The sequence below is a fragment of the Mustela nivalis genome, assembly GCF_964662115.1.
Source record: "Mustela nivalis genome assembly, chromosome: 16".
Taxonomy (NCBI): domain Eukaryota; kingdom Metazoa; phylum Chordata; class Mammalia; order Carnivora; family Mustelidae; genus Mustela; species Mustela nivalis.
The window spans coordinates 38,984,518-39,012,489 of NC_139035.1; the positions used below are offsets into that span (position 1 = coordinate 38,984,518).

The window sequence follows — 27,972 nt, forward strand, 5'->3', positions numbered from 1 at the left end:
CACCTGTAGAAGTTGTCTTCTCCATTTTGGTAATTTACCCTGCTCTCCTTTTCAATACTTGGATTAAAATACTATATATCACATCTGTCTTTTATTTTTTTTTTTACATATTTCTTTTAAAAAGATTCATTGTTGTTTTTTTTTTAAGAATTTATTTATTTGTTCATTTATTTATTTATTTATTTGGAGAATGAGTGTGGGGAGAGGCAGAGAGAGAGGGAGAGAGAATCCCAAACTGATTCCACATTGAGTGGGGAGCCCGATGCAGGGCTCAATCCCAGGGCCCTGAGATCATGACTTGAGCTGAAATCAAAAGTCAGACGCTTAACTTACTGAGCCACCCAGGCGCCTCTAAAAACATTCATTGCGTTTGAAGCAGTTAGAATTAAACTACTATCTCTAGGGCATTTAACATATATGTGGCCTGATGGATAGTCTACTGTTTAGAAACATTTCTAGCATATGTACTCTAGTATTGATAGTTCTTATGTTAAAATGAAAGCTTCCTTATTATCCCAACATTCCTTTTTCATTTCCATAATAAATATGTAACAAATTGTAAACTTTTTATAACATGTTCTATGTCACTGGTGCTACACGTTTTGGTGGCAATAAACCAGTAACCCAGAACAACAGAGCATATTGGTTGGTGGAATTAGTGATGGCTCTACGACAGGTGATATTAAGATTCCTCTCTTCTCTGTCATTAAGTCCACTTTCTGATTTCTCTTCTACATTTATTGATCCAATGGCTTCCACCTGTCTCAGGAAAAAATCCAATCTCTTCATCATAGCCCTATACGGCTTGTTCCTGGCTCTTCTTCCAAAGGTGGTGTCATCAGATCTCTTTGATTTCTCCCTTGCATTTCCTCATGCTCAGAACCATCAGCAAGTACGTATTGACCGCTTATGATATGCAGCACTTTTAGCTACATATCTATGGCTGCTTTTTTTCCCCCTCGTCTTATTGTGTGACTCTTGCTGATCTCCAATGGAAGGAATTTTAATTATTAGTCCTAATCAAGTTCATCTATGACCTAAATGTCTTTGCAGACTCTTGGAGATTTCTATCAGTATGGATATAGATATATCACAGATGGTAATTTTTCTCAGAGCAAAGGACCATGCCTTTGACATGTTCAAACCTAGCACCTAATATCATGCCAGAAAAGCAACAAATATTTTTTTTATTTAACTGAATCAAATTAATTTGTTTGAATTTCCAAGGAATTGGGTGTTTATACTGAGAAGGGACATATCAAAAATAGTTTTAATATTGAAAAGACTACATACTTCTTAGATAAAGAGAGAGATGTATTAGATGGAATATGTAGATGTATTATACACTCAAACTAACTTGAATATTTTGAATGTAGCAATATGCTAAGCTATCTACATTTATCACGAAGATAATTTTTTCTTTCACTTAAAATGCAAGAGCTGTTAAAAACTCCCATAATTTTTATTATTTTTCTTATTACTTCTTTTACAAATCAACACAATTCTAAGAACTGAATCTAGAAGGAAATAAAAACACATGAAAAGAGAGAAGACTACTAATAGGAAAATGAAAATAAAATAAAAAATAAAAATATTTTATGTGAGCTAAAAAGTAAAAACTGACTAAACAAGAGGAGGAACAAAAATCCACATCATGTAAATTAAAAACAGTATTTAAGTTTGAATGATGAAAAACAGTAGAGAACTATAATGAGAACTAAATGAGAAAATATTTGATACAATATACATTTTAATAATGTATTTTAATAATTACACTTTTACATATGATATACATAACATATATATAATGTATAACACACAAATACTTTTTTATCAAGGAATAAGCCAGGGAATGTCATTGAAGAATACTAGGGGTCATACACATCTGATGGCACTTCTGAGGGGAGAAAATTTTTTCAGAGCGGAAAACAAAATCTCAAGGCTGGAAGGTTCCTTAAATACTAGCCAAGCTGTTCTTTTATCCAATGCTTGATTCCTTTTCACATCAGTTGACTATCATTTGGGAAAGAGCTTTATGATCTTTTTAATAATCATTTTCAAAGAGGGGGAATGAAAACATGTTTCACTTCCCTACAGACTGAATCCAGTTCCCAACACAACAATAAAGCCAGCCTCTCCAGTATTTCCATGAACCTCATTGAGAAGTCCAATGTTAGCTCTCATCTCATTTGATTTCATTTTTCCTTCTTTTTTTGAAAAGATATTATTTATTTATTTAAGAGAGAGAAAGAGCACAAGCAGGGGAGAAGGGTAGAGGGAGAGGGAGAAGCAGGCTCCCTGCTGAGCAGAAAGCCCAACGCAGGACTTGATTGCAGGACTTGATCCCAGGACCCTGGGATCATGACCTGAGCCGAAGACAGACACTTAAAGACTGAGCCACCCAGGAGCTGCTTGTTAATTTCCTTCTTGAAACACCCTCTACTCATAACCCTTGTTGACTTCCAATTCCCTCCTACATAGAAAATTAGGTCACCTTTGCAGTCCCTCTCCTTTAATTAATCTATTCAACTTCAGAATTCTATCTTGGACACTCTTCTTTTTTTTTTTTTAATGACTGGGGAGTCTCCTTCACCTTCTTACCTACAATATTCATCTATATGCTAATCCGTAGCCTTAGTCCAGATGTATATCCTGAGCTACCAACCTCCACCTCCAAACATTACCAAACATTTTTACATACAAGTCACAAGCATACCAAATTTTCCTCTTTGTCTTTTATTTCTTCTTCAGCTTAATGAAAGCTTCCAAAATCTACCTAATGCATTTGCCTAGTTTGTTGAGTTATCAACCTGAATGCTTTTCCTTCTTACTCAGTCTGCCCTCCTTTAGTTGTAGAACATTTACAAAGTCATGATGCCAACTTTCAAAGTGTTTCACAGATTTTTTTCATGTCTTTTCTTTCTTTCTTTCTTTCTTTCTTTCTTTCTTTCTTTCTTTCTTTCTTTCTTCTATTTTTTTGGTACCATTTTCCTCATATAAAATATCATCTTCCTCATATACTTTTCTTTTAGTCTCCTGATGTTTCTGTCCCCAGCTTTGCCATCTGATAAACTATTTCCCATTTTATAACAAGGTCAATAAAAAAATTGAATTGCTTCTCCATTAGACCTCCCCTTAAACATCCTCCTCTGAAGGTTTTCTAAAGCCTATAAAACAAATCCCAGTTTCTTATTCCTCTAGCACTAAGCTAAAACTGTCCATAATTCTTTAGGTCACAGCTTAATGAATCCAAGAAACCTCTCTGTCATCTCCTCCCCCAGCTGGTCACCAACCCCAGAAGACTAAATTAGCTGATCTTCCTATGTGGTTCTATAACACATTCTGTCTCATTGGTTATCACACTGTATGACGACGACTTCTTCTTCTTCTTCTTCTTCTTCTTCTTCTTCTTTTTATTTGATGTGTATCTCACGCTGAATTCAGCTCACTGAGGCCAGGAAATTCCTGTATCTTGGTTGTATTATAGTCCTAGAATGTGGCCTGATGTCTAGCACTTAGAAGGCACTCAGTAAACAATCATTATCTAAATAAATGAATTCATTTGGGGGTAAATGTCTAAGGTCTTTTGCAAGACCTTAGAATAAAATTAATTCTAATAGTTCCCCTTTATTCTATTATTTTTCTTATTTTATCTGAGAATTCAAAAGCTAATAGCACAACTTTAATGTTTATTTCGGCTTTGTAAACACGACATTAAGAGAAGGAATGTAGTTTCAGTGGGGAAAAGGGTAATGAAAATTGCCACTTTGTGAATATTCACTAACATAGAGTTGAATATATATATATGTGCATATACGTATATATATACATATATATCTAACTTATATTTATATAAGTATGTGTGAAATTTGAAATTTTCTAAGAGAATTTTTTTCCTTTTTTCAGGAGAAAACCTTAGTTCCTCTACTGGTAAGAATTAATATTTGCATTTTACTTATTTTATTTTATTTTCTTTCAAAGTTTATATATTTAATTTTGATAGAATTTTCTATTATTATCCAGTAAAATCATTTTATAAGGATAAATGTTATAATCATTAATGGTTCTTGATATTTTCTTGTTCTTAATATTCTTGCTTATAAGATGTAAAGATTGACAACTACTTGAAAGTATTTGTATATATGTTATTGTTTATAAATTATAGCTTTTCTTAAACTTGACAATAAATTGCACGGCGGACTCCAATCTCTTTTTAAATTTTAACATTACAAACAATTCAAGTTAGACCAGAAAATTTCATGGTTCAAAAGTTGGTTAAGGAGTTATCTGAGAAATTAGAGTTCTAAATATATTATATATGTTATACATATATACATATGTATATAAAAGAAGCACTTTGAGAATAGTAAGAAATTTTATAATAATCAAATTCTGTTGTCACAATGGAATTAAAGGGGAGGCGAACCATGAGAGACTATGGACTCTGAAAAACAATCTGAGGGTTTTGAAGGGGCGGGGGGTGGGAGGTTGGGGTACCAGGTGGTGGGTATTGGAGAGGGCACAGATTGCATGGAGCCCTGGGTGTGATGCAAAAATAATGAATACTGTTACGCTGAAAAAATGAAAAATTCAAAAATAAATAAATAAATAAATAAATAGAAATTTTAAAAAATCTTAATGAGTATTCTAATCCTGAGGTAAATTAAATTTAAACAATGAAAATGTTAAAAATAAATTCACACATACTACATGCAAAATAAGAGAGAAAATAAGTTATATCTCTTAAACGTTATTGCTATTTAAAATTTATTACTGATTTCCTGATTCATCATATGGTTGACAGTATGCATTAAGAAGGTAAGTAAAGCCACTAAGATAATTCTGTTTTGATAATTAAAATGCACAGTTCTGCCTAAGTTCATTTAAAATATTCCGAGATTGGGTAATTAAAGGAATTTTTTAAATTAAATGAAAATTCACTTCAAATTATGGAAACAAAGAACTATGTGGAAACTAACAAAATGTTCCTGAATCTTCATAAGAAACATACTCCCTTATTTTTTTTTAAAGATGTAGTATTAGGATATTATCATTGTATAGTACAGCAGAGAATTTTTATAAATACATAAAAAAGTATTTAATGCATAGTAGACGTGATTGGTTTATGCCAACTACTCTCAGGCATTGTAGCACCTCCACTTTTTACAAATAATTAAGTTCATTTCAATCATATAAATTGATTATTGTTTCAGGAGGGAGTGGGAATGGGTAGAATGGGCAGTGAATGTTTACAATGGTAGATGACTCATCTTACTGAGTTTCCATTATCTCTGCACTGACTATTAAAACAAGCCTCCAAATGATGACATCAGGTAAGTCAAAATAGCAAGCCCAAATGCAAATGAGAATGTCTTCTTGCAAATACTGCCAAAAAGAAAATGATCAGTGGAAACCAGTAGTATCTTCAAAGTAAAGATGAAGGATAGTATAGAAGTGGCAACTGGAGTGTGCTTTCTTTCTTTTTTTTTTTTTTTAGATTTTATTTATTTATTTGACAGACGGAGATCACAAGTAGGCAGAGAGGCAGGCAGAGAGAGAGGAGGAAGCAGGCTCCCTGCTGAGCAGAGAGCCTGATGTGGGACTCGATCCCAGGACCCTGAGATTATGACCTGAGCCGAAGGCAGTGGCTTAACCCACTGAGCCACCCAGGCGCCCCTGGAGTGTGCTTTCTAACTGTGAATTAAATTCTTATTCATTGAATTAAGGAATGCTCACTGAGCTTAAGTCATGTGCAAGCATATTAAGGCGTCTAGGTAGGAGGGTAGTTTACTGAACATCCTTTTTCATAGACCTTGGAGTGGATTTGCTTGATGGGGTGTAATCTTTAGGAATGCTACTCTTCAACAAAGCCTAGCACAATTTACTAGGTATTTGGAACGATATTCCCTTCACTCTCTTTGTAATTCAAATCTAAAAAAAAATGTGATAAAGGGAAAGTATCACCACATTTCTCTTCAAACAGAACAGATCATCAAAATCCTGCCCAAACCAAAGACAGTTTAACCTAAAAACAACAAATTAGTAATTGTTCAGTCTATAATGATGAAAGTGCATTAATGTTATTGTGCAGAATTTTAAGCTCCTCCCTCTCTCCCTTCCCTGTTCTCTCTTCTGCTCTTTCTTCATGCTGTCTTTTCCTCTTCCCACCTCCCTTCCTTTTATTCAACAAAGAGCACAGGTGAGAGAATAAGTCAAGTTAGACTTAGAATTTTACACGGAAGCCAGAAGGAGCTACTTGCCTATTACATAGCTAGATGTGTTGGCCTGTATTATGGGTGAAAGTTTGCTAGTAAATATATTGATTTGTGAGTGACTGGGTCATGAAATTCTAGAGATTTTGGAAATTTTCCTTGGAAAACAAGGACTGTAACAACTGTACTATCACTTTGGATTTCTGAACCACAGCAGAGTTCCACCTTATTTCATGGGCACGGCCTCGGGGAAGTTCAATAGGGTTTAGATTTTTTTTTTAAAGATTTTATTTATTTATTTATTTAATATATATATTTTTATATATCACAAGTAGGCAGAGAGGCAGGCAGAGAGAGAGGGGGGAAGCTGGCTCCCTGCTGAGCAGAGAGCCCGATGTGGGGGTTGATCCCAGGACCCTGGGAACATGACCTGAGCTGAAGGCAGAGGCTTAATCCACTGAGCCACCCAGGTGCCCTGGGTTTAGATGGTTTTTAATCTATATTTAGTAAACACTGATTTCACTTCACCTTTGACATTAAATGAATGAAGCAAGGACTTCGGTGTGTCCTTTCAACTTCCATTTTCTTAATTCACTATTCAGTAATCCTTTAATTTCGCTTCTTAATTCTTATCACTTCTACTCATTTCCAGTTTCTCCCCTTCTTCCTCTTCTCATGTTCATGCTATTTTCTCTTACCCACTCTTGTTGCACTGAATGGTAGAAATACTTGTGTGATATAATTCAATTTTTGTTAATTAAATATTGAAAAACATCAATTTGGCTATTCATAAAAGTGAATACATGTAAAACACAGATACTTTAGAAAAAACACATCACTATAACCTCAATATCCAGAAGTCACAATGTGTTTTTTGTTAAAACAATCTTTGGTGTATTCTTCACAAGCCCCCCTCCCCCCATTCTTTAATAAAGAAATCCACATTCTGAGTAAGAGACCACCAAAAATTTAAAGGCCTTTAACACAGGTGCTGATGTGCCTGCAGGAAGTTTTTTTTTTTTTTTATCAAATGTATACTTCAATCAGCTGTGCCTGTACCTATTTCAACACTGCCTTGTGACATTGTTTTTCTTCTGAGGTGAATTGAAGCTGTGGAAAAAGTTATTTCAATATCTCAAATTGTGTCTTATGTCATCAAAAATTGAAAACATTTTTGTAGACTTGGGTCATATGTATATCTGTTTGAGACTTTTGTTTCCCTGCCTTTTACTTAATCTGCTTTGACTTTGATTTATTAAAAAATAATCACTTTGTCCCTAGGACTTTATCTTTCATTTTTTTTTTTCCCCTCCTGGAACACTTGTCCTCCTAATAATCTCCTTTGGAGTTTATCTTCCTCTATTCTTCATTAATAAGTCCTTTACATTTCTCTTTTTACAATTTCTGTTCATCAATTTTCTTTGTGTGTGTGTTCCATCCTTATTTTATTTAATTTATTTAATTTAAATTCAATTACCACACATATAGTACATTAGTTTTTGTTTTTTATTTATTTTTAAAATATTTTATTTTATTCATTTGACAGAGAGAGATCACAAGTAGGCAGAGAGGCAGAGAGAGAGATGAGGAAGCAGGCTCCCCGCTGAGCAGAGAGCCCGATGCGGGACTCGATCCCAGGACCCTGAGATCATGACCTTGAGCCGAAGGCAGCGGCTTAACCCACTGAGCCACCCAGGCGCCCCAGTACATTAGTTTTTAACATAGTGTTCAATGATTCATTAGGTCCGTATAATACCCAGTGCTCGTCACATCACATGCTCTCCTTAGTGCCCATCCCCCAGTCACCCCATCCCCCCACCCACCTCCCTTTGCACAACCCTCAGTTTGTTTCTGGGAGTCCTTTTGAACCCATTTGCCTTGGACAGTTGAGAATCCAGCAATGGAAAGGGAAGAAGGCAGGGAAGTTGCTTTCAATTTCATTTCCCCATTTGTATCTTTAGCTTCTGTTCTGTAACTTGTTTTATATCTAAGTTTACATATCTACACTTCTGTATGCATCTATATTTATATATATGCATGTATATATGTATATGTATTTACTAATATATACACACACGGTGTATACACATATACACACATCATAGATCTTGTCTATGTTGTGCATGTATATACACATATATATATTTATATATTTATATACATGCCATAATGGACTGGGAAGTTAATAAATTCAGATGAGTATATGTTGCAGGATATGATTCACATATTTTTTTGTTTGTTTTCTTTCTTCCCCCATGAATATAATAGGACTGAAGTTAACAGAAGAGCCCAGTGCTCTGACTTCTGGCGACCCCTTTCCTGCCCGCACCACTGCATTCTCACACCCAAGCATCTCTGAAAGAGAAAATAACTCCTCAGAGACCACCCCACTTCCTTCTAATCCAGACAGTACTCCAACTGAAAGATCCTGGAGCCATTTGGATAATAATACTCTTGCTGTGACAGGTTGGCACAGAGATGTTAACTGAAATGAGTTTAGGAGAACTAATCTTTCTTTTTGAATTCTAAAGTTATCCAAACGGTTTTTCTTTAAATTACATGTGCAGTATCTATGTATGTGATTTTATTCAGGCATGCTAAGGGTGGGACATCTAGGTGTTCATGAAAAATTGACTGGCCAAAGTAATGAATGCTCGCTGTTGAGGAGACGTCGGAAAGGGTTGGGGGTGGGGAAGCCCCCACAAGGAATTTTGTGTGGGAGAGGGATTCTCCCTGGCTGGAATTCCAAAGCAAATTCTTTCTTTGTTCAACTCCAGATTCTCAATATCACAAAATTACTGGAGACATACAATTTAGTTTTTAAAAAACCACACAGGATTAATAATCCAGCTTTGCTACTTGGATTTCCCCCAGGGATATTTGCATTATTTTAAAAAAAAATAATCAAAGTTGTGGGTCCTAATGGTAGAATTTAAGGTAACGTGGTGACATTCATAGCAAAATATCAGTGATTTGGGGGCATTTTCGCCAGGGAAGACCACTGAGACTCTTCAGAATCCCAATAAATCTGTAATGTGTTCATTTTTTATATATCGTTAGGTCTGCCAGTGTATTTGGTACATAAATCAACTCTCAAAGAGGGTTGTTCATGCCTTTTCTGAAAGAATGCACTATATTGTCATTTTCTGAGGCAAACAGGTTTGTAGACATATTCTGATTAGAGATTAAGCTAATTGCTTAACAGGGCCATTCATCTTGGTTTGGAAAACAAGTATGTCTAACACTTTCTCAAAACTTTGGTGGGGAGTACATGATAATGTTTGGAGTATCATACTGATGAAGTTTATTAGCTGTAATAAGCAGTTAAATAAATGATAAATTGCCTCTGCATGTTGATTACAGGACTGTACATCCATTCTTTCCTCCCATTTTCCCTGTTCCCCTAGCAGAGCAGCAGCTAGGACCTATCTAAACATTGCAAGCATTTGAATTCATTGCCCCAAATTTTAACAAAAAGTAGGTGAGGAGGAGGATGTTGATGGTTAGGCAGAACAGTTCAGGCTAAACTTTTTTACTAACTTTTTTACTGAGTAAATGTCACGCAGAGTTTTCAATTTCAGTTTCCGCATTTCATTTCTTGGACACAAATACATGCATACAACATTCCAGATGAAGCAAAATGTGAGAAGAAATGTTTAAAAGGGAATAGATTAGGGCGAATAATGATAAAAATATTATAGTAATATTAAAATGCTAACTTGCTTTGGCACAATAATACTGATGGTGAAATTAGCTTGGAAGGTTTCTTACACTTTCAAATAAAAAAATAAACTTTACCCCCTAGAAAAAAGTCTTGCTATCAGGTGATATTTTAATTATCTACTGGGATAAAATGTATATATGTTATTTAATTTTTGTTTGTAATTGATGTCTATTGTGAAATACAATAAAATATTCAGGCTTACAGATATATGTAGTGAAAAAAATCCTTTGATCCATTTTCCTAACACTGTAATGTTCTCATACATTTTCAAAATTACTCAAAAATCAATAAACTTCATTATGAAGCAAAATCATTAAAAAATCATTAAGCTTAATTTTATAAAAATATTTTATGCATGTTGTGAAATATCAGTATAGAAGCATATACAAAGTATATACTTACGCTTATAAATACTAAAATGTATACATATAGTATTTATATAAATACATATATTTATTTCTATAAGTATATATATATATGTATTTGTTTTACATACAAACACAATGAAAATACTATTTCTCCAAATCCTGATTCTTAAAGATACTGTTTTATCTGTGTTATAACCTCCAGACTCTGGACATGGGATTCTGTGAGAGAGTGTGTGTATATGTGTGTGCAGCTGTTTCCCCACATCTTTTCTAGTACTAGATATTAATTAATCTTTTACAACTCTGCCAGCACAACAGTTAAAATACTACATTTGTACATTGAAACAAATTTCATACTGATGAGCATTTTTCCATATACTTTTTGGCCACTGCATATATTAGATGTCTATTACATGTCTGGTTCATTTTTTTTTTTAATGATTTGTCTATTGTATATTGAGGGATTTGTTATTGATTCTGCCTACAAAGAAATATACCAGTTTTCAGTTTGTAAAGTTGCAGGAGGGTGCACAAAGCTCATAGGGATGTAGAGGTTTAAAAAAAAAAAAAAAAAGCCACCTGGAAACCTGAGTCATCTGTGACTTCATGGCCCAGAAGGAGCCTCTGGGAATATGTAAATCAAGAACACAGGTGCCACCTTCCTGCCAGGCCAATTTGACTAGAGGCAGACAAACATATTAATAGACTGAGTCATTTCACGGGTTGGTAAACAAATATACTTATGACCTCCTAGTATTTGTATTTTTCATCTAGAGTGAGGAAACACTGAAATGATTTCACTTTCTTACCTTAGGTGTTACACAGCCGCCTCTCCACCCCACGCATGCAGTCTTGCAGAAGTCCTCTGCCGGATCTGACACGCAGACACCCAGCAGCGCTGCTGCCCTCTCCCCACTCACCCGTGCTCTGGGCGGGAATGACACATCAGGTTTGCGGGGCTGTTAGACTTGTGCAGATAGGAAGAGAGCATGACAACTGCCTGTGTTTAAGAACAGTGTGTGGGAATCCAGCCACTTGTTAAACGTGTAGCACTTGCTAGTTGGTGAATGTGGAATTTCATATTTCCATAGTTACTGTAGTTTGTGAGGCCACATAACTATTTCCTTGGAATACAGACGAAATCATAAAGAATGAGACTCACAAGAATAAAAGAAAGACCTGTTCCAGAGGAGACGGTTATTTAGGATACTCTCTATGTTTCTTTATATCTGGGGCAAGTATCATTGCAGAGTGAGAACTTTTTTGCTGCTAATAAAGAATAATATATATGAATTATTGCTTAAAGATCCCTGACCAATAAACAAAATCATGAAGACTGGATGATTTCCATCATCAATGAAGGGCAGTAAGAAATTATAACTAAAATTTAATTATTTTTTTTTAAATGGAAAAAAAAGAAGTAGATGCTTTGTACTCCCCATTCAAACATTAAGATTCTCTGAACTTAGCATCTCTGTATATAAAGCAATGCAAAATGTTCCCTCCCTTGTCTTTCCAAAATCAGCATCTAAGTCATTTCATGGTGCCTTTTTTTTTTTTTTTTTTTTTTTGGTCCCCAAAAATGAAAATCCACATAGACACATATGAAACTGTAGGAGCCTGAGTCCTGAAGGTTAAAGATAGAAATGGGGCAGCCTACAGAGCTGGGCTAAAGTGGCCTTGCTCTAAGTATGAATCAAACATAGAAGTCAAACCTATCCAATAGAATGATCATTATTTTGAGGGATTGAACCCTTCCCTTGGCACAAAAATCCTTAGAGGCAATGCACAAGCTTAAAACGACTGAGGACAGAGCTGCCCTTGCCTCCCTGCCTCATTTCCCCCTGCTCCAGCTGCCATGAGAACCTCAGGCAAAAGATTTGGAGCTTTTAGCAACTCCGCAGACGCAGAAGTCGTGGATGGGAAGGAGCTGTAAAAGAATTAAAGAAGACTGACCTGAGGGGGGCTGATAGTCACACAATCCACTGTATTGGCCCTCCTGAAGAAATTCTTCCTCTCCAAGCGGCTAATTCCACTAATTAAAAATTGATTGGGATTAATTAACCTAAAATAAAATGGTAAAAGCCACTTCTAAACCAGCACTGAGATTACCGACCCAAGGGAGTCGTAGTTTTTACATGAAGGAGGAAGGTAGGGAATTTAGGGGGAGGAGGAGGGGGTTTCAGAAGAACAGGAGGACAAGGGACTCAGGCGAGGTGAAGAGAACAAGCTTGTGAAGGAGAAGTAGGGAAGAATATGGAAGGAAGCAAAAGATAAACTTGCTGGTTTTTAAAAGATCTTCTTGCCCTTCTCTGGTTCTGTTGGAGCCCTTCTCTGGGGATCCAGAACTGAAGAAGTGATGTTTATGTCATTCATTCTCCTCTATGGTTTAGTGAAATGGGGGAATGGGGAATGGATTAGGAAGACTGAGAACCCGAAGTCAAATTTTTAGAAGATGCCTTTTTAATTCTAATGGATGTAGATGCGAAGTCATAGACTGTTCTCAGTGTGTAATTGGAGGGTGTCTGCACGCAGGCCTCGAAACCATTTTCAGAATACGCGTGCGTCTTTCACTCTGCTCAGACACTGTGAATCTTACTGCAAATGCAAGGCTGATATCCTATCATTGAACTGAGGACCCCAGGGAGCCTGATAGTGAAATAACCAAACAAGCTTAGAGAGAGGCTCGTCAATATTCCTGTTATTTCCGTCATGACAACTGTCAGAGTGCTAGTCATCTAATAGGCATCCAATGCATACATGTTGATGGCTTGCGCCATAATTCTGGGTGTGATGTCTGCAGGAAGATGTCATATGCGGGAGATGCTTGACAATGAAAAGCCCTAACCAAATACATTGTGCTGTTTCTTCAGCGGCGACACCTGATTCTATACCAGTTGGCTTAGATGTACTTGGAAAATAAAGGAAATGGTGTCAGGATAATGTGAAAGTTCTTTGGTTCTTTGGTTCTAAGCCGGTTTGGTTTTGAATTTTCCTGGCCAGGGCTTTTTCCCTACATAGGGAAAGTCAAATTGTAATCTTCAGCTGGAAAAAGAAGAACCCTGAGCTCAGCAGGTACACAGGGCAGAAGCCCATTCAGCTCTGATTTCAGAAAAGTAGACCTCAGCACCTGCACCCAGAAATTCCTCCCCAGAGAGGTGCACCCTTGTGAGGCTTTCAGCGCATGGCAGATTGCACTTCCTCTTCTGCCAACCTTAACACAGACTTTTACAGCCAGAGCTCCACTCCCATCTCTGTGGTGTCTGCACCCACAAGCCAGCACCCCACTCTGTCGCCTTGGTGCAGTCTCATTGTACTGTATTCTCACTCCCTTCAGCCAGGGAGCTTGGCTTCCCTGAGTTGTGAAGGCTGGCACTTTTAACATTTGTGCTCTGATGACAGTGCTGCACAGGTTCTGAGTCACCTGACGTTAAACTTGCCTCTGCCACAAAGCTTGCTGCGTTTCATTCAGTTTTGCAGAATGCATAGTGCAAAGGGTCTGATTGTTGCTTGGCCTTTGCTTCAAGAATCTGCGTATGTTGACTGTTTGGCCATTGCCCTTGGAGGGGCAGAAATAGATGACAGTGACGATGGCCTTTCTGATTGCAGGCTCCCCAGGAGAGCGGACCACAACCAGCATCTTCCATGTAGACCCAACTTTCACACAAGTAGCCACCCTCAGCCCTGCACACAGCAGCTCTGCTGCCTTACCTTCACGCATCTCCAGCACCACCGCCAATGATAACTCCTCAGGTTTGACCATGATGCTCGAGGTGTCTTAGGTTATGGATAATGAGATGGAAACTTGAAACTTTAATGCAGCTCTTTTGCTTCATACCAAATATTATTGACAGGTTTCCTGTTTTATCGAGTTTCATATATTGATAATAAATTAGACAAACTTGCCAGTAAGCTTTTTTTTTTGGGTAGGGGAGCATACTTTATTTTGTTATTCATAGTAGGAATGTTGATGGCAATGAAGAAAGATAATAGACTTTAGGGTCATATAGCCCTGGGATCAAATCCTTAACTTTCTGGATGACTTTAGCACATGCTACTAATAATTTGTGTGTCAGCTTTCCCTTCTGTGAAATGGGTATTATAATATTCATTTTATAGGATTGATGTGAGAACTGAGTATGTTAAAAAAAAAAAAAAAGGCCGGTAGGCAGTGAATATTAAAAAAAAGAATAAGTGGTATCATTGTTAGTGATTAAAATAAAGAAGCTGTAATTGAAGGAGAAAGCAGTAGTTTGGCCATCAGGTAAGAATTACACCAAGGAATGAATAGTTTCTCTCAACTTATTCAATGTCATGTTCTAATTATTTGAACTATTGTTTATCTTCAAGGGCTATGGGTAGATGACACTTTGATTCACTTTTTTATTTTAAAGAGGAGCAAATGTTAGTTTCAGTGAAGTCTCCTGTAGTAAAGATTCAGTTGGGAAAGTATCTTTGCTGAAGAGTTTTTCCCTTGTCCTTCATTATGACAAACTCATTAACTTTTATTCTCTGTTCATTTCCTTGCAGATGTGTCTCTTACGTCCACTTCACCTGCAACAAGCACTAACCCTACAACTGCTCCCACAACAATAGGTGACAATCTTACTCTCAACCACGCAGTCACACCACCGTCATGTACCTGCGATGTGCTCATAGAAGGGTCTTCCATTTTCTCTACACTTGGTTCTCTTTTTCTGAGAAGTTCCATTGAATATTCTAATCATGGGGGCTGTGGAATAGCAGTCAGTCTTGTAACCCTTCTTTTAGCAAGGTCACAACTGGTGAGGTTGGGGCAGAATGTCACTGTCATAACCTATCAAGTCATTATAACATCCACTAAGAGTTGTGTACTTTATGCAAATGCATAGAAAAATAGTCAAGTATACTAGGACTTCCTTCTCTGGGAGTGAGTTTAGGTGTTAGTAGGAAACAGAAAAATTCTATCAGTGGGATTCTCCATTCCAAGGGGTGATTCACAGAGGATTGATTGTAGAGCCCGAGTCAGGTAACATGGAGCATGGAAGCAAAGCGAGGGGCCTGTAGGGAATTAGCCGAGAGAAGGGCCATGTCAGTCAGTGGGTCGGCCATGGCAGAGCCTGCAAGCCCACTGTTCTTTCCTAAATTCTTCCAACTCAAAGACCAGATTAGCAGAGATCTCTCAGCTTTCACAAAACACATCTCCACTCATTCTTCAGTGAAATATATATTCTTCACCCATGATATGTTTCAATTCATTAAAAGAGCTTAATTACTCTGGATCCAGTGTATGTGCAAAGAACTTAACAAAAGATTAAACTAGGGAATGAAGCATCCTTTGCCGGTTTTCTGATGTTTTTAAACAAAGGTGGAAACTGAAATATCTAGGGATTATAATTCTATAAATCTACTTGGAGATTAATCAAAGGGATGAGTATCTTTAAATGTTCTGGCTGCATGTATGGTTAGCTATGTCCCCACACCATAATAAAATGTGTGTTCAAAAATACCAATATTGTAATTATCATAATCATGTTCATTGGGTAATTTCATGAAATGTTTTATAGAACTAGCCCATTAGTTTTTAACACTTGAAGTTTTCAGATTAAAACATTGTACTAAGCATCACAAACCCTGCACTGTCTGTTAAACCTAACATATAGACATTACAATATATGAAGTTGAAACATTGTAAAACCATCCTTTCCCAAAGTGACTATAGCAGAGATACTGTAAAGGAAATTTTAATAATTTACATTCTTTTTTTTTTTCTATTGCAGTTCCTGCAACATCTAAGCCAGCATGTGGTAAGTTTTTTTTTTTTTTTTTTTTTTTTTTTATCTAGAGGGAGGATATATCACTTTAGAATATTGCTTGAATTATTTCCTTCTTCATTCTAAGCCTCCAAACCCACTAGCAAGCTAACTTTACTGGCCCTCACTTCCCAGCAATGAATATTTCCACATTTTAAGAGCCAGTGTCTTTAATAAACCAAACTATGGAAAGAACCTAGATGTCCATCAACAGATGAATGGATAAAGAAGATGTGGTATACATATACAATGGAATACTATGTAGCCATCAAAAAAAACATGAAATCTTGCCATTTGCAATGACGTGAATGGAACTAAAGGGTATCATGCTAAGCAAAATAAGTCAATCAGAGAAAGATAATTACCACCTGATCTCTCTGATATGAGGAATTTGAGAGGCAGGGTGGGGGTTCATGGCGGGAAGGGAGGAAAAAAATGAAACAAGATAGGACCAGGGAGGGAGACAAATCATAATAGACTCTTAATCTCAGGAAACAAACTGAGGTTGCTGGGTGGAGGAGAGGCATAGGGTGGTTGGGCTATGGACACTGGGGAGGGGATGTGCTATGGTGAGTGCTATGGAGTGTGTAAGCCTGATGATTCACAGACCTGTACCCCTTGGGCAAATAATACATTATATGTTAACTTAAAAAAAAAAAAAGAAAAAAAAGAGCCCATATCCTTCAGGAGCAAGAAGCTTTGATGTTATATTCAGACCTAGTTTTGAGTGTCAGGATTAAGAATTACTAGCTAATGATACATGTGAAATGTGGAGAATACCTTCCAGGCTTGTGAAGAAAAAGAATCTGTATTTGTCTCCGCCTCTCTGTCTTTCTGTCTTGTCAGAGTTTTGGCTCAAAGCAGGTGCTTGAATACTTACCTGTCAGGGGAGACCTCATGATCAATCAAAGCAGGTGCTTGGGAACAGTTTATGCTACCCTGTCTCCATTTTCCTATCCTCTTCTCAGTGAGGTCTTTCATGGCGGGGGCTTCACCCTCCATGTTTGTGAGTCTCCCTGCGGAAGTCTCTGCCTTCAGTAGCTCCCCATACATTTAATGTAAAGATCAGTCTTCAAAAGTTTGCTTAATTAATGCAATTTTTTATGCTCATGTTCGTCCTATATTATTGCCTCCTTACACTCTTCCCTTAACTAATCTGAAACTATTTAGAGTGTTCTAAGCACATAGTGGTTACGTAATGCCTCTGTGTTCCCTCCTACTCTGCTTCAGCTACACTTAGAACTCCACCCTCATCCAGGGCACCCCCTCCCACCATCTCTTTCCCTACATCCTGCTCATATTTTAAAACACAAACTGAGTCACCCACCTCCTCTGGAGAGCCTCTCCTATCCCTGCACTCTGACTATATTTCCCCCCACCCTACTCTCGTATTATTTGGTGCATAATCTTATTTTAGGTGTTTGCATGTCTTCTGCAACTCGTGTCTATGCTTGTCTTCATGATAGGATTCTATGCTTCTAAGAGTGGATCATATATATTCCTAGGGCTTGGGGCAATGCCTTAAAGATACTGAGGGCTTAATAATGTTCATTGGATTAAAATGAATGAATAGATTAGCATTTGTGGAAAAAATATATATATTTACCAGTCAACTGAATTTGTTTAAATAAAGGAGAGAATGTGACATGTCACCAAGGGGACGTCCTTAGGAGAGTTTATTATTGATGATTTTACCAAGGTAAAGGAATAATGAGGCCTGTGGTCCCTGAATTAATTAATGTCCCTGGAGAAACAAGTAACCAAGAACTGCATTTTAGAAGGAAAGAGAAATGATAAAGCAAGGAGAAGACATTTGTCAGATACTTCATTCATTTGTGCATCAATTCAACAATCAATTCAAACAAATAAGCCCCTACTAATGACAGCTTTTATGCAACAACTTGGATTTATGTTGATGCTCAAAGTAAACTGGCCGTTACTGCCATAGAATATACAGTTCAGTCAGGAAGACAAACATTAATCTGTTAATCCTTATAGGATAAACTTAAAAGCTGAGGTCCTTGATAGGATATAAAGGGGATTTTGAAAATTAATTATGGACACACCTGATATGTTTCTTCTCTTCTTCATGTTCCTGGGGATATTTTGTTAGATTTTCATATTTTTGAAAATCTCTACTAAAGTGTTCACATTTGCTGTAAGTTTCTTTTTTCTGAAATTCTTTTTAAAAAAGGTAATCCTCTCTTTCATTTTCTTTCAGATGAAAAGTATAAAAATATCTCTGTGGAATATCATTATAAAGAAAATAAGTCATTTGAAGCACAAATAAATGCTAATAATGATTCAGTGAGTTGTGAGAATGTCACATGTGAAAACAATATGATCTATAACCTAACAGAATGTTCACATGCAAGTTTTACTATAAGTCACGAATCGTGTGTTGGTCCAAATAAAATTTTAACCCTGGAGGTACCACCAGGTAAATATAAATTGGTTTCTATTTGTATATTTACAAAACTGTACAATTCCACGTGTCTTGCATTCTAGTGGTTGCAGGAATCTGTCAGGTAATCCTCAGCAAGGATGAGGGACAGGAAGTCTGCAGGAGGCAAGTGGATGAGCTTTCTGCTCTCCTAAGCCAGTGAGGTTAGGAACCCTTATAAGCCTTCTTAATTCTTTTCTCCTCCCTACACTTCTTCTACGCAGTGTTTTATGTAGATTAAGTATTATTTTTCCCACTGTGGATAATCGATTATCCACAAGCTTTCTCCCCCCACACACACTTAATTCAAGTCATTAAGTATATATGTGCACCTACATATCCTACTAAATGAATACAGGTGAGTCTGGAGTATACAGGGTGAAAACACAGAGTCAAGGATTTGATGGCTGTGGAAAAAACAAGGATACTTTCACACACAAGAAGGAGAGTTGTGATCATGTTAAGGTGACCAAGCCAGTTTTGCCAGCTCAGCTCCTGCAGGAGAGAAGGGACCAGGGTATCAAGCCCACCCCTCTAAAGCGTATCTTAACAGAATATGTTTTGGAAAAGAGATTTAGGAGCTGTACATTTGTTGACTCTCTCACATCATATAATAATTCAAAAGTATTGATTTGTTAACATTTCAGTAGGTTAAAGTTTGCTTTCCTATATTGGCTATTGTAAATAATGCTGATTTAAACATAGGAGTATCCTATGTTTAATGCTTTTATATTCTTTGGGTAAATATCCATCAGTGAGATTGCTGGATCATAAAATAGTCTATTTTTAACTTTTTGAGGAACTGTTATATTGTTTTCCACAGTGGCTACACAAGTTTGCATTCCCTCCAACAGTTCATGAGGAGTCCTTTTTCTCTACATCCTCACCAACACCTGTTGTTTCTCATATTGTTGATTTTAGCCATTTTGACAGGTGTGAGGTGATATCTCATTGAAGTTTTGATTTGCATTTCCCTGATGATAAGTGATGATGAACATCTTTTCATGTGCCCATTGGCCATCTGCATCACTTCTTTGGAGAAATGTCTGTTCATGCCTTCTGTCCATTTTTCAATTGGATTATTTGTTTTGGGGTGTTGATTTGTATAAATTCTTTATATATTTTGGATACTAACTTTTTATTGAATATGTCATTTACAACAATATGGATGTAGCTAGAGAGTATATGAGAGAGTATAATGCTAAGCAAAATAGAGAAAGACAAATATTATACAACTTCATTCATATGGAATTTAAGAAAAAAACAAACAAGGGAAAAAATAAGAGAGAGAGAGAAAGCAAGAAACAGACTTTTAATATAGAGAACAGACTAATGGTTACCACAGGGGAAGGAGATTTAATAGGTGATGGGAATTAAGGAGTGCACCTGTTATTGTAGGGAGTTGTTGAATTGCTATATTGAAACTAATATTATACTGTATTAACCTACTAGAATTAAAATAAAAGCTTAAAAAAATACATAGGTTAAAGTGATTTTCTTGAAAAATTATTGAAATTAATAATCAGAAACAGAAATGAAATTTAAAAAACACATTCCCCAAGACAGAGCCCCACATACTCTGTGTAATAATCATTTAATAAAAAATAATCAAGAGTCAATAAAAAAATTGCTGGCACAATTAAGAAAAGGAATGAAGTGGGTGTGTTAAAATATGCAAAAAATGCAATATCACCTAGACATTTGCTTGGGTCCCATCTTTTAAAGGTAAGGTAAATTTTAAATAAAATGCTGCCAAAATGTGTGATATTAAAAAGAATAAGCTAAATAATGGAGATGGACAAACCCCTGAATTATTAGATTTCATCAAAATCACTCTAAATACTTGCCAAAGACAGTGTCATGCATATAATTTCAGTCACTTGAATTGAGCATATGACACACATTATGAAGCATTAAACATCTATTTCTATATCTTCTTTTTGACAGATCCAAAAAGATTTTCTTTGGAAGATTGTACAAAGGAGGAAAATGCAGATACTTCTCTTCATTTAAAAGTAAAAATACAAAACAACTTCACTTGTGATAAAAATAAAATTACATACAGATTTCAATGTGGTAAGAATATAGCTTTGATTAGAGTATTTTTCTGGTAGAGAGTTGTTCTAGATAGATCTAATCCTTCCTTCCTTCCCTCCCTACTCTCTCTTTCTTTCTTTCTTTCTTTCTTTCTTTCCTTCTCCCCCTTTCCTTTCCCTGCTACTCTCTTTCTCCCTCCTCCCCTTCCCTTCCCTTTTTTTTTTTTGAGTCAAAATATTGTATTCTATATACCACTCAAATTCACAAAAAATAACCTTTTCCTAAAAGGTTTCTCTTTCCCTAAAATATAATCTTTGAAAAAGTAAAAGTCAATTAATTTACAAGGATTTTCTTGGCAACTATTATACACAAGGTATTGCTAAGGGATCATCAGAGAAGGATGTTATAGAAAAATAAAATGCACATACTGTTAAAATAAAAACAAGCATAAGATCATATGATTCAAGAGTTTATGTGGTCAGCCCTCAATCACCAAAATTCATAGACAACCTCAAGAACACATACATGAAAGACAAGTGGGAAAAACGCAGTAATTGCCTCTAAGAATATGGGTTTGTGTTCATATGGGAGGCAAAGTTGAGATACCAGTTATTTTTAATAATTAATGACTTAATGAATTTTTATTCCTTTTTATTTGAATTTATTAAGATGGAAGCTCCTTCCTTGGCATAAAGCCATTTGCTAAGCCATATATGGCAAGACACACACACACACACACACACACACAAAGGATGCAGTGTGATAGCGGTTGTAATCATCATGTTATAAAGAAGATTAATGGCTATGATATAAGTAGTACAAGGAAAGCAAAAACAAACTGATGAACTGATGGTAGAACAATGATGTATCTAAAATATTTATTGGACAAAAGTTAACTCAGGTGCAATCTCAGTTTCTGAACAGAGAGCTCATTCCATCGGTAAAATTAGAGATACTCTCAAATTCAGTTAGACTTTTTAATATTTTCTTTAAAATAGAGTATGGCAAAACCATGCGTTATGATGGTAGTTTTTAGTATCTTTTACTTATTTACTATTTGCAAAAGCTTTCAATCTGATCGATACTAAGTTATTATAGATATGAAATCTAAAGACAAAGTGTGATATATTTTATTCATTTACTGATATATGATACTTATTTCTTTCAGAAAATTGTACTCCATCTACTGGGGAGGAAATTTACTGTGAAGGCTTTTTACCTCAGAGAAAGTATTACTGTTATTTACAAGCATCCTATGATGGCCATAAGTTTTTGTTCTTAAATAAAATTATTGAAACAGATTTGGGAAGTGAGTATATTACTTATATATATATATATATGTAAAATTTCTTCTTATGTGCTTGCAATTCTTTGAAAATCACAGGAAATGATGCTGTAGATTTGGAGAAAGGGTTTCAGAAAAATAGATATGTATCCATTTTTAAAGCAAAATTTCAAAATGAATGACAGAAGATCCAAAGCTTTGTCAAATTTTTTGTGTGTTTGTTTTGGTTTTTTGTTTGTCTGTTGTTGTTGTTATTTCAACTGTGAATTGTAAGCCCTTGTGAGATTATGGTGGAAACAAAACCAAGATAGATGATATGGTTTCTTCATGCATTTCCCGTCTCCTCAGCAGCCTCAATCCCTTTGTGGTGTCCTGTTGCACCCTCTGCCCCTCTATCAAACCCTGCCTTTGACAGAAGTGAGCACAGGGCTATTAAAACACAGCAGTAAATCTAAATATTGGTGGCAAGTTAGTATGTAGCATGAATACAATGCTAGCAATATAAATATTAACAAGACTATAATAGCTAATCACAGTTGGAAAGTACCATTCTGGAAAATAATAGCATTTGGGAGCTGGAGCGGAGAAGGAAGGGAAGAGTGCTAAAATTCCACTCTTATTCAGTGGAAGCATGGAGATTCTGATGTCATGTAGAATCTGCTAGGGGAAAAAAAAATGTTAATAATGTGTATGACAACTTAGGAGTAACCACCAAAGAAAGAGAGAGGAGGAAAAGGTAGTGGAGAAAAGGAGGAGGAGAAAACAGAAGGAGAGGAAAGAGGAGGAAAAAGAAGAAGAGGAAAAGAGAAAGATTGAGGAAGAAGGAGAAAGAAGGAAGAGGTAGAGGACATGGAAGTGTTAGGGAGGGAAAGAGAAAGGGTGAGAAGAAATAGTAGTGGAAAGCTAAATAGGTAAGACAGCAGAAATATGCCAGGGTATATCAAAAGTCAAAAGTCATAAATACAAATGGCCTCAATTTACCTTTTGAAACACAGATACTCAGATTTGAGCAAAGACATGTTGTGGAGGAATTTCACAGCCTGAAGGGAGACCAAGTGGTATTTTAGGAGAAATGTTATCATTTTGCTGTATGCTGAGTGACAGTCAATGGAGAGTGCTTGTAAGAATGAAAACAACAAATGCAAAAATGGTAGAAGGGAGAAGATAGCTAAGTTTATAATACTAAGTTATGGAAAAAAGATAGGAAATTATATTAAGAATTTATTCACAAACTTAAAGGCTTGATTTTTAAAAGAATGCTAAAATAGACTTCTAGCAAAAAATGAAACGTCTCTATTGATTTAAAAAAAAACCCTAAAAGTAGATATTTAACAAAGTATAAAGCCACTTTTCATCCAATATGAAAAGTTAGATAAAATGAAAAATTTTCTAGAACTTATGAATTATGAAAATTTACTGGGGAAGAATTAAAAAATTGGAATTAAATGTATCATCCAATGTCTCTCTACTCATTTCACACTCACTGTCTGCTTCCCTCACCTGCCCTTAAGAAAATATGAAGACAAATTTGCCACATGTTCAAAGAATGGTTGGTTTCTATCTTATCCAAACTACTCAACAGGGCAGAAGACACAGAAGTCTATCAATTCATTTTAATTATTCTTAGGGTTTAGGATAGGCTTAGGGTAAACATTCAGTGGATTTGCAACTTGAGTAAAACGGAGGCAACCATAGGCCAGTTTCTCCTATGAACATAGATACTAAATAATAATTTAAGCATTAGAAAATTGAATCCTTTAGTGTATTAAAAATATATAATTACCAAAAAAGAGATACAAATGACAAATAAGAATATGAAAAGATGCTCTACATCGTATACTGTCAGTTGATTTTCTGTGTTGATCTTGCAGTCAGCCACATTACTGAACTTGTTTATTAATGATAATATCACAGAATTTTTGATACACAATACTAACATGATTCTAAATTTCATATGGAAGGGCTAACTAAGGACTAAGGGAGTTGCCTAAATCTGCCTCCCAATAACCCTCCAAAACAAAATCACAAGAAGAAAAATGAAACTACATTAAAATTATGTTCCTAGCATACCTAAAAAAATTTAATACTTTTTGAATATTAATTACCAAAATTGTTGCAATCTTTATAAATAAATAAAAGAAAATAGAAATCCTAGGAACATTTTTTTTGTAAGTAAAAGCATATTTTTCTATAAAAAGTATGGAGGAAAGGGTAGTCTTTTTCAACAAATGATCCAGGTATCCCTATAGAAGAAAAAACAAACATCAGTCTTTACATCTCAATAAACACAAAAATTAACTCAAAATGGATTGCAGATGTAAACATTAAAATTATAACTATAAAACGTCTAGACAAAGACAGTAGAAAAAAATCTTTGCTACTTTGGTCCAGGCAAAGATTTCCTAGTTCTCAAAAAGCAAAAATCATAAAGAAAAAAATTTATAAATTAGACCTCATCAAAATTGAGTGTTTTTCTCTTTAAATAAAGCCATCAAGGAAATAAAAAGCAATCAAGCCACGATAGGAAAATATCCACAGTTAATTTTTCAACAAAAGAAGTTTCTCCAGAATATATAAGGAACTCTTCCAAATACAAAATTAGACACAAACTGACCAAATTAAAAATACTCAAACATTTTGAACATATGTTTCACAAAAGAAGATATGCAAGTGGCCAATAAGCACATACAAAGATGCTCAATATCATTAGTCAACTGGGAAATGCAATTTAAAACAACTATGAGAGGATGATATTATACCCCCACTAAAATGGCTAACGTTAAAAAGACTGACAGTACTATTGGTGGAGGATGTAAGGTAATAACTTAGAAATTTTATTCCAGATATTTGCTAAAGAGAAAAAAAACCATGGGGGCATCTGGGTGGCTCAGTTGGTTAAGCCTCTGCCTTTAGCTCAGGTCATGATCCCAGGGTCCTGGGATCGAGCCCCACGTCGTCGGGTTCTCTGCTAAGTGGGGAGCCTGCTCCCTCCCCTCTCTCTCTGCCTGCTTGTGTTCTCTCTCTCTCTCTGTCAAATAAATAAATTAAATATTTTAAAAAATAGAAAAAAATATGTCCTCACAGTGACTTCTAAACGAAGATTCATAGCAGATTGACTCACAGTAGCCGAAAGTCTGAAAGTAACCCCAATGTTCCAATAATAGTTGGTGGATAGATAAAATGTGGTGTATCCTCACAGTGGAATACTACTCATGAAATAAAAGAACCAACTCCTGATATATGCAACAACATGAATGACTCTCTAGAACATTATATCGAGTGCCATATGCTAAACATAAAAAACCACTTACTACTTGGTTTTATCTATGTGAAATGAGTGAAAAAATGAATTTAATCTATAGTAACAGAAAGCAGTTCAGAGGGTTTTGGGATTGGGCAAGGGAGCTGAGTTGATGGGGAAGTGTCACAGAACTTTTGGGGGATGATAGAGATAGTTTAGGTCTTAACTGTGGTAGTGGTTAGGTAGATACATATATTTGTCAAAAGTCATACATTTTTACCTCGAATTAGTATGTCTTACTGTAAATTGTACCTGATAAATTTGATCTAGGCATTTATTACATTCTCCATCTCAAGTTATGATTACTAGTTATTGGAGGCTTCCAAATAATGACAATTAAGTTTATCAGTACTACAAATGACAGATTTCCAGCACAGTGGAATCTAGAAATCCCAAGATGAATCATAATATATATAAGAGGAAGAGGATATTCTTGGAGGTCTTCAGGTCAGTGGACTCTTTCAGGTCCACGGTGCCACTTTAGAGTGACATTTCCTCTGTTAAGGGACCTCGAAAGCAAATTGGGTAAGACCAGATGTCTTTCTTTTAATTTCACGATTAATTCATAGTTAAAATATGGTTATTGATCATCATAATTATAATAGGAAGAATGGTTTTTTCCATGTCTTTTTTTTCATATTTTATATTCTTATTCTTTTAACAGGACCAGGCTCACCTCGGAATTTTAACTGCAGTGATAAAAGTGCAACTAGCATCCTGCTCACCTGGAAACCCCCTACAGATACTTTTCATAATTATACTCTTTGTTATAAGAATACAGGTAATTTGTGTAAGATATAATTCCATATCAGGAAAGAAAATTCCGGAAGTGAAAAAAGCTAGAAATGGGGGTTGAGCTAGTGAGTGACTGTGATGTCTTCCACTCTCTGTGGGCTCTCCAGTCTCTGACATGACTAATGCCTAGAACGTCCCCTATATTTGCTTGTCTTTCTTGATCTGTTTTAGTTCAAATCTTTATACTCCAAAGCCTGGAGAAAAAAAATACCTGCAAATAATACTCATTATTATTTTCCAAATATTATGTAAGTTGCATGGTTCAAACTCCTTATTCAGGCTCACAAAAAAACAAATACCTCTCAAAACTTGCTCCTGGTGGTATGCACAAAATATTGGATGAATAAATAGGAAACCTTGCCTAATTTAGCCATGGAAGCCAGTTTAATGGCAGAGGAATCTTGGAACATAGTTCTAGTTAGACTTTGTAGAAATAAATGTCATTCAAAAAATGTGCTACGACCAGTTCAGCCATGAGCCCTCCAAATGAGACTCTATTTAAGGGGAAAAAAACATCTCCTGGATAACTTAAAGTATCCAAAATGCTTGTAGAAAACTGTAGGCATCACTGGGCCCCTGCCCAGCCAACTCAGCATGTGAGAGCTCACTTGCCAATCCTTTACTTGTAGCTTAAAGTAGGCCTGAGCTGAATATCGTACAGAATTCCATCTCTTTGCTTGGTAGGAAAGAAACCCACATACAGTTAAAATTCTGAAATGGCTTGTTTCTAGCGTATTAGTTTATATTTTGATAACATTGTTCCTGCTGGTTGTTTGACTCTTAATAATGAAACTACTAAAGCACAGTTAAATACACATGCATTTTCAAATTAAGAGGATTCAAAGGCTGTGGAGAAGAAATACATGCCTTCTACTTGCTATAATGGTAATTTCAAAAGTTATATCTATGGGAAAAGAAAATTGAAATTACAGGAAGACAAAACAGCAAGACAATTAGATACTTGCTCAGACCCTTCTTGTACAAACTTCCTTGGTTTGGATTCTGTATGAACACATTGTTTGGCTTTCTTTTCTCTTCTCTGAGTCTACTCACTGTTCCTTACTGTACTCTTCCTTTTCCAAACTCTCTCCTATGGAGTATTTTGAATGGAAGAGTATACGGTAAAAATTTATGAGTGGTGTTTATTGCTCCTTTGTACTCTGCACAGCTTTTAAAAAATGTCTACTTTATTAATCAGGTTAAGGAGGATGTAATTATTAGCTGTCTGACAAGTTTTGTTTTATTTTAGTTTTATTTTCTTTGCAACTAGTACATCTCCTTTATATTTAGTGCCACCAAATATATGGCTATCTAAATGTAACATTTGAACAGGATTGGGGGGAAAAGAAGGGAGAGCTGGCCCAAATCAGGCTATGTGTGTCCTTCTATTTCACCTTTCATATTTTCCTCCATTTCCCTCCAAATCAACTGTCATAAGAAGAAAGGTGTTCTGCTGTTCTATTCATCTCAAACATATGCCATGAGATCCTCTTCAATTTTTTCAGGGAGTTGATAGGATTTTAACATTGTTAAAATGAGTATTTTAACTACTTTCATTATTTCAAGTAATATCACTATTAAAAATCCACAGGAGTAAAGTCTATGAAGTATTATTGCAGATTATATTGCTTTTTAGTTGGGCATTACATTTGATTTCATTATTTCATAATCCAATCATTTCAGTGTCTCTGAAAGCTACATATTGAAGGAGAACGAAAATATAGTTTCCTACATTGACTTAGTTTCCTCTTCGTTGGGTGTTTTCATAATATTTTAAGATTTTGTTAAGCATTTCAATAATAACTCTGAAAAAATAAATGTAGCCATTGTTCATGTGATGCAACTCAGGATCACAGAACTTCTGATAAATGTTCAAATTCAACAGCTTGAACTGTGGTCTTTTGGCTACTGTGTTGTTCATATTTTTAGCATGAGCTACTTTGAGAAACTGTGTATTTTATATTAACTTAAGGATGACAAGTGACAAGACGTTCCCCCACTAATGGGAAAAAGCC

The 27,972-nt window shown here is 35.7% G+C and overlaps 1 protein-coding gene across 6 annotated transcripts in view; it reads left to right on the forward strand.

Moving 5' to 3' along the window:
- PTPRC (protein tyrosine phosphatase receptor type C) overlaps positions 1 to 27,972 on the forward strand; it is a 124,778-nt gene that overhangs the window by 54,481 nt on the left and 42,325 nt on the right. The window contains exons 3-12 of one of the 6 annotated variants that reach the window (XM_082701936.1): positions 3,907 to 3,930; positions 8,481 to 8,678; positions 11,119 to 11,253; positions 13,914 to 14,057; positions 14,835 to 14,900; positions 16,064 to 16,090; positions 18,318 to 18,536; positions 20,487 to 20,615; positions 21,745 to 21,885; positions 25,827 to 25,943. In XM_082701936.1, the coding sequence (XP_082558062.1) occupies positions 3,907 to 3,930; positions 8,481 to 8,678; positions 11,119 to 11,253; positions 13,914 to 14,057; positions 14,835 to 14,900; positions 16,064 to 16,090; positions 18,318 to 18,536; positions 20,487 to 20,615; positions 21,745 to 21,885; positions 25,827 to 25,943 (1,200 nt within the window). The remainder of the gene's footprint in view (positions 1 to 3,906; positions 3,931 to 8,480; positions 8,679 to 11,118; positions 11,254 to 13,913; positions 14,058 to 14,834; positions 14,901 to 16,063; positions 16,091 to 18,317; positions 18,537 to 20,486; positions 20,616 to 21,744; positions 21,886 to 25,826; positions 25,944 to 27,972) is intronic. The other 5 variants (XM_082701938.1, XM_082701937.1, XM_082701939.1 and 2 more) reach the window with 5 other exon arrangements.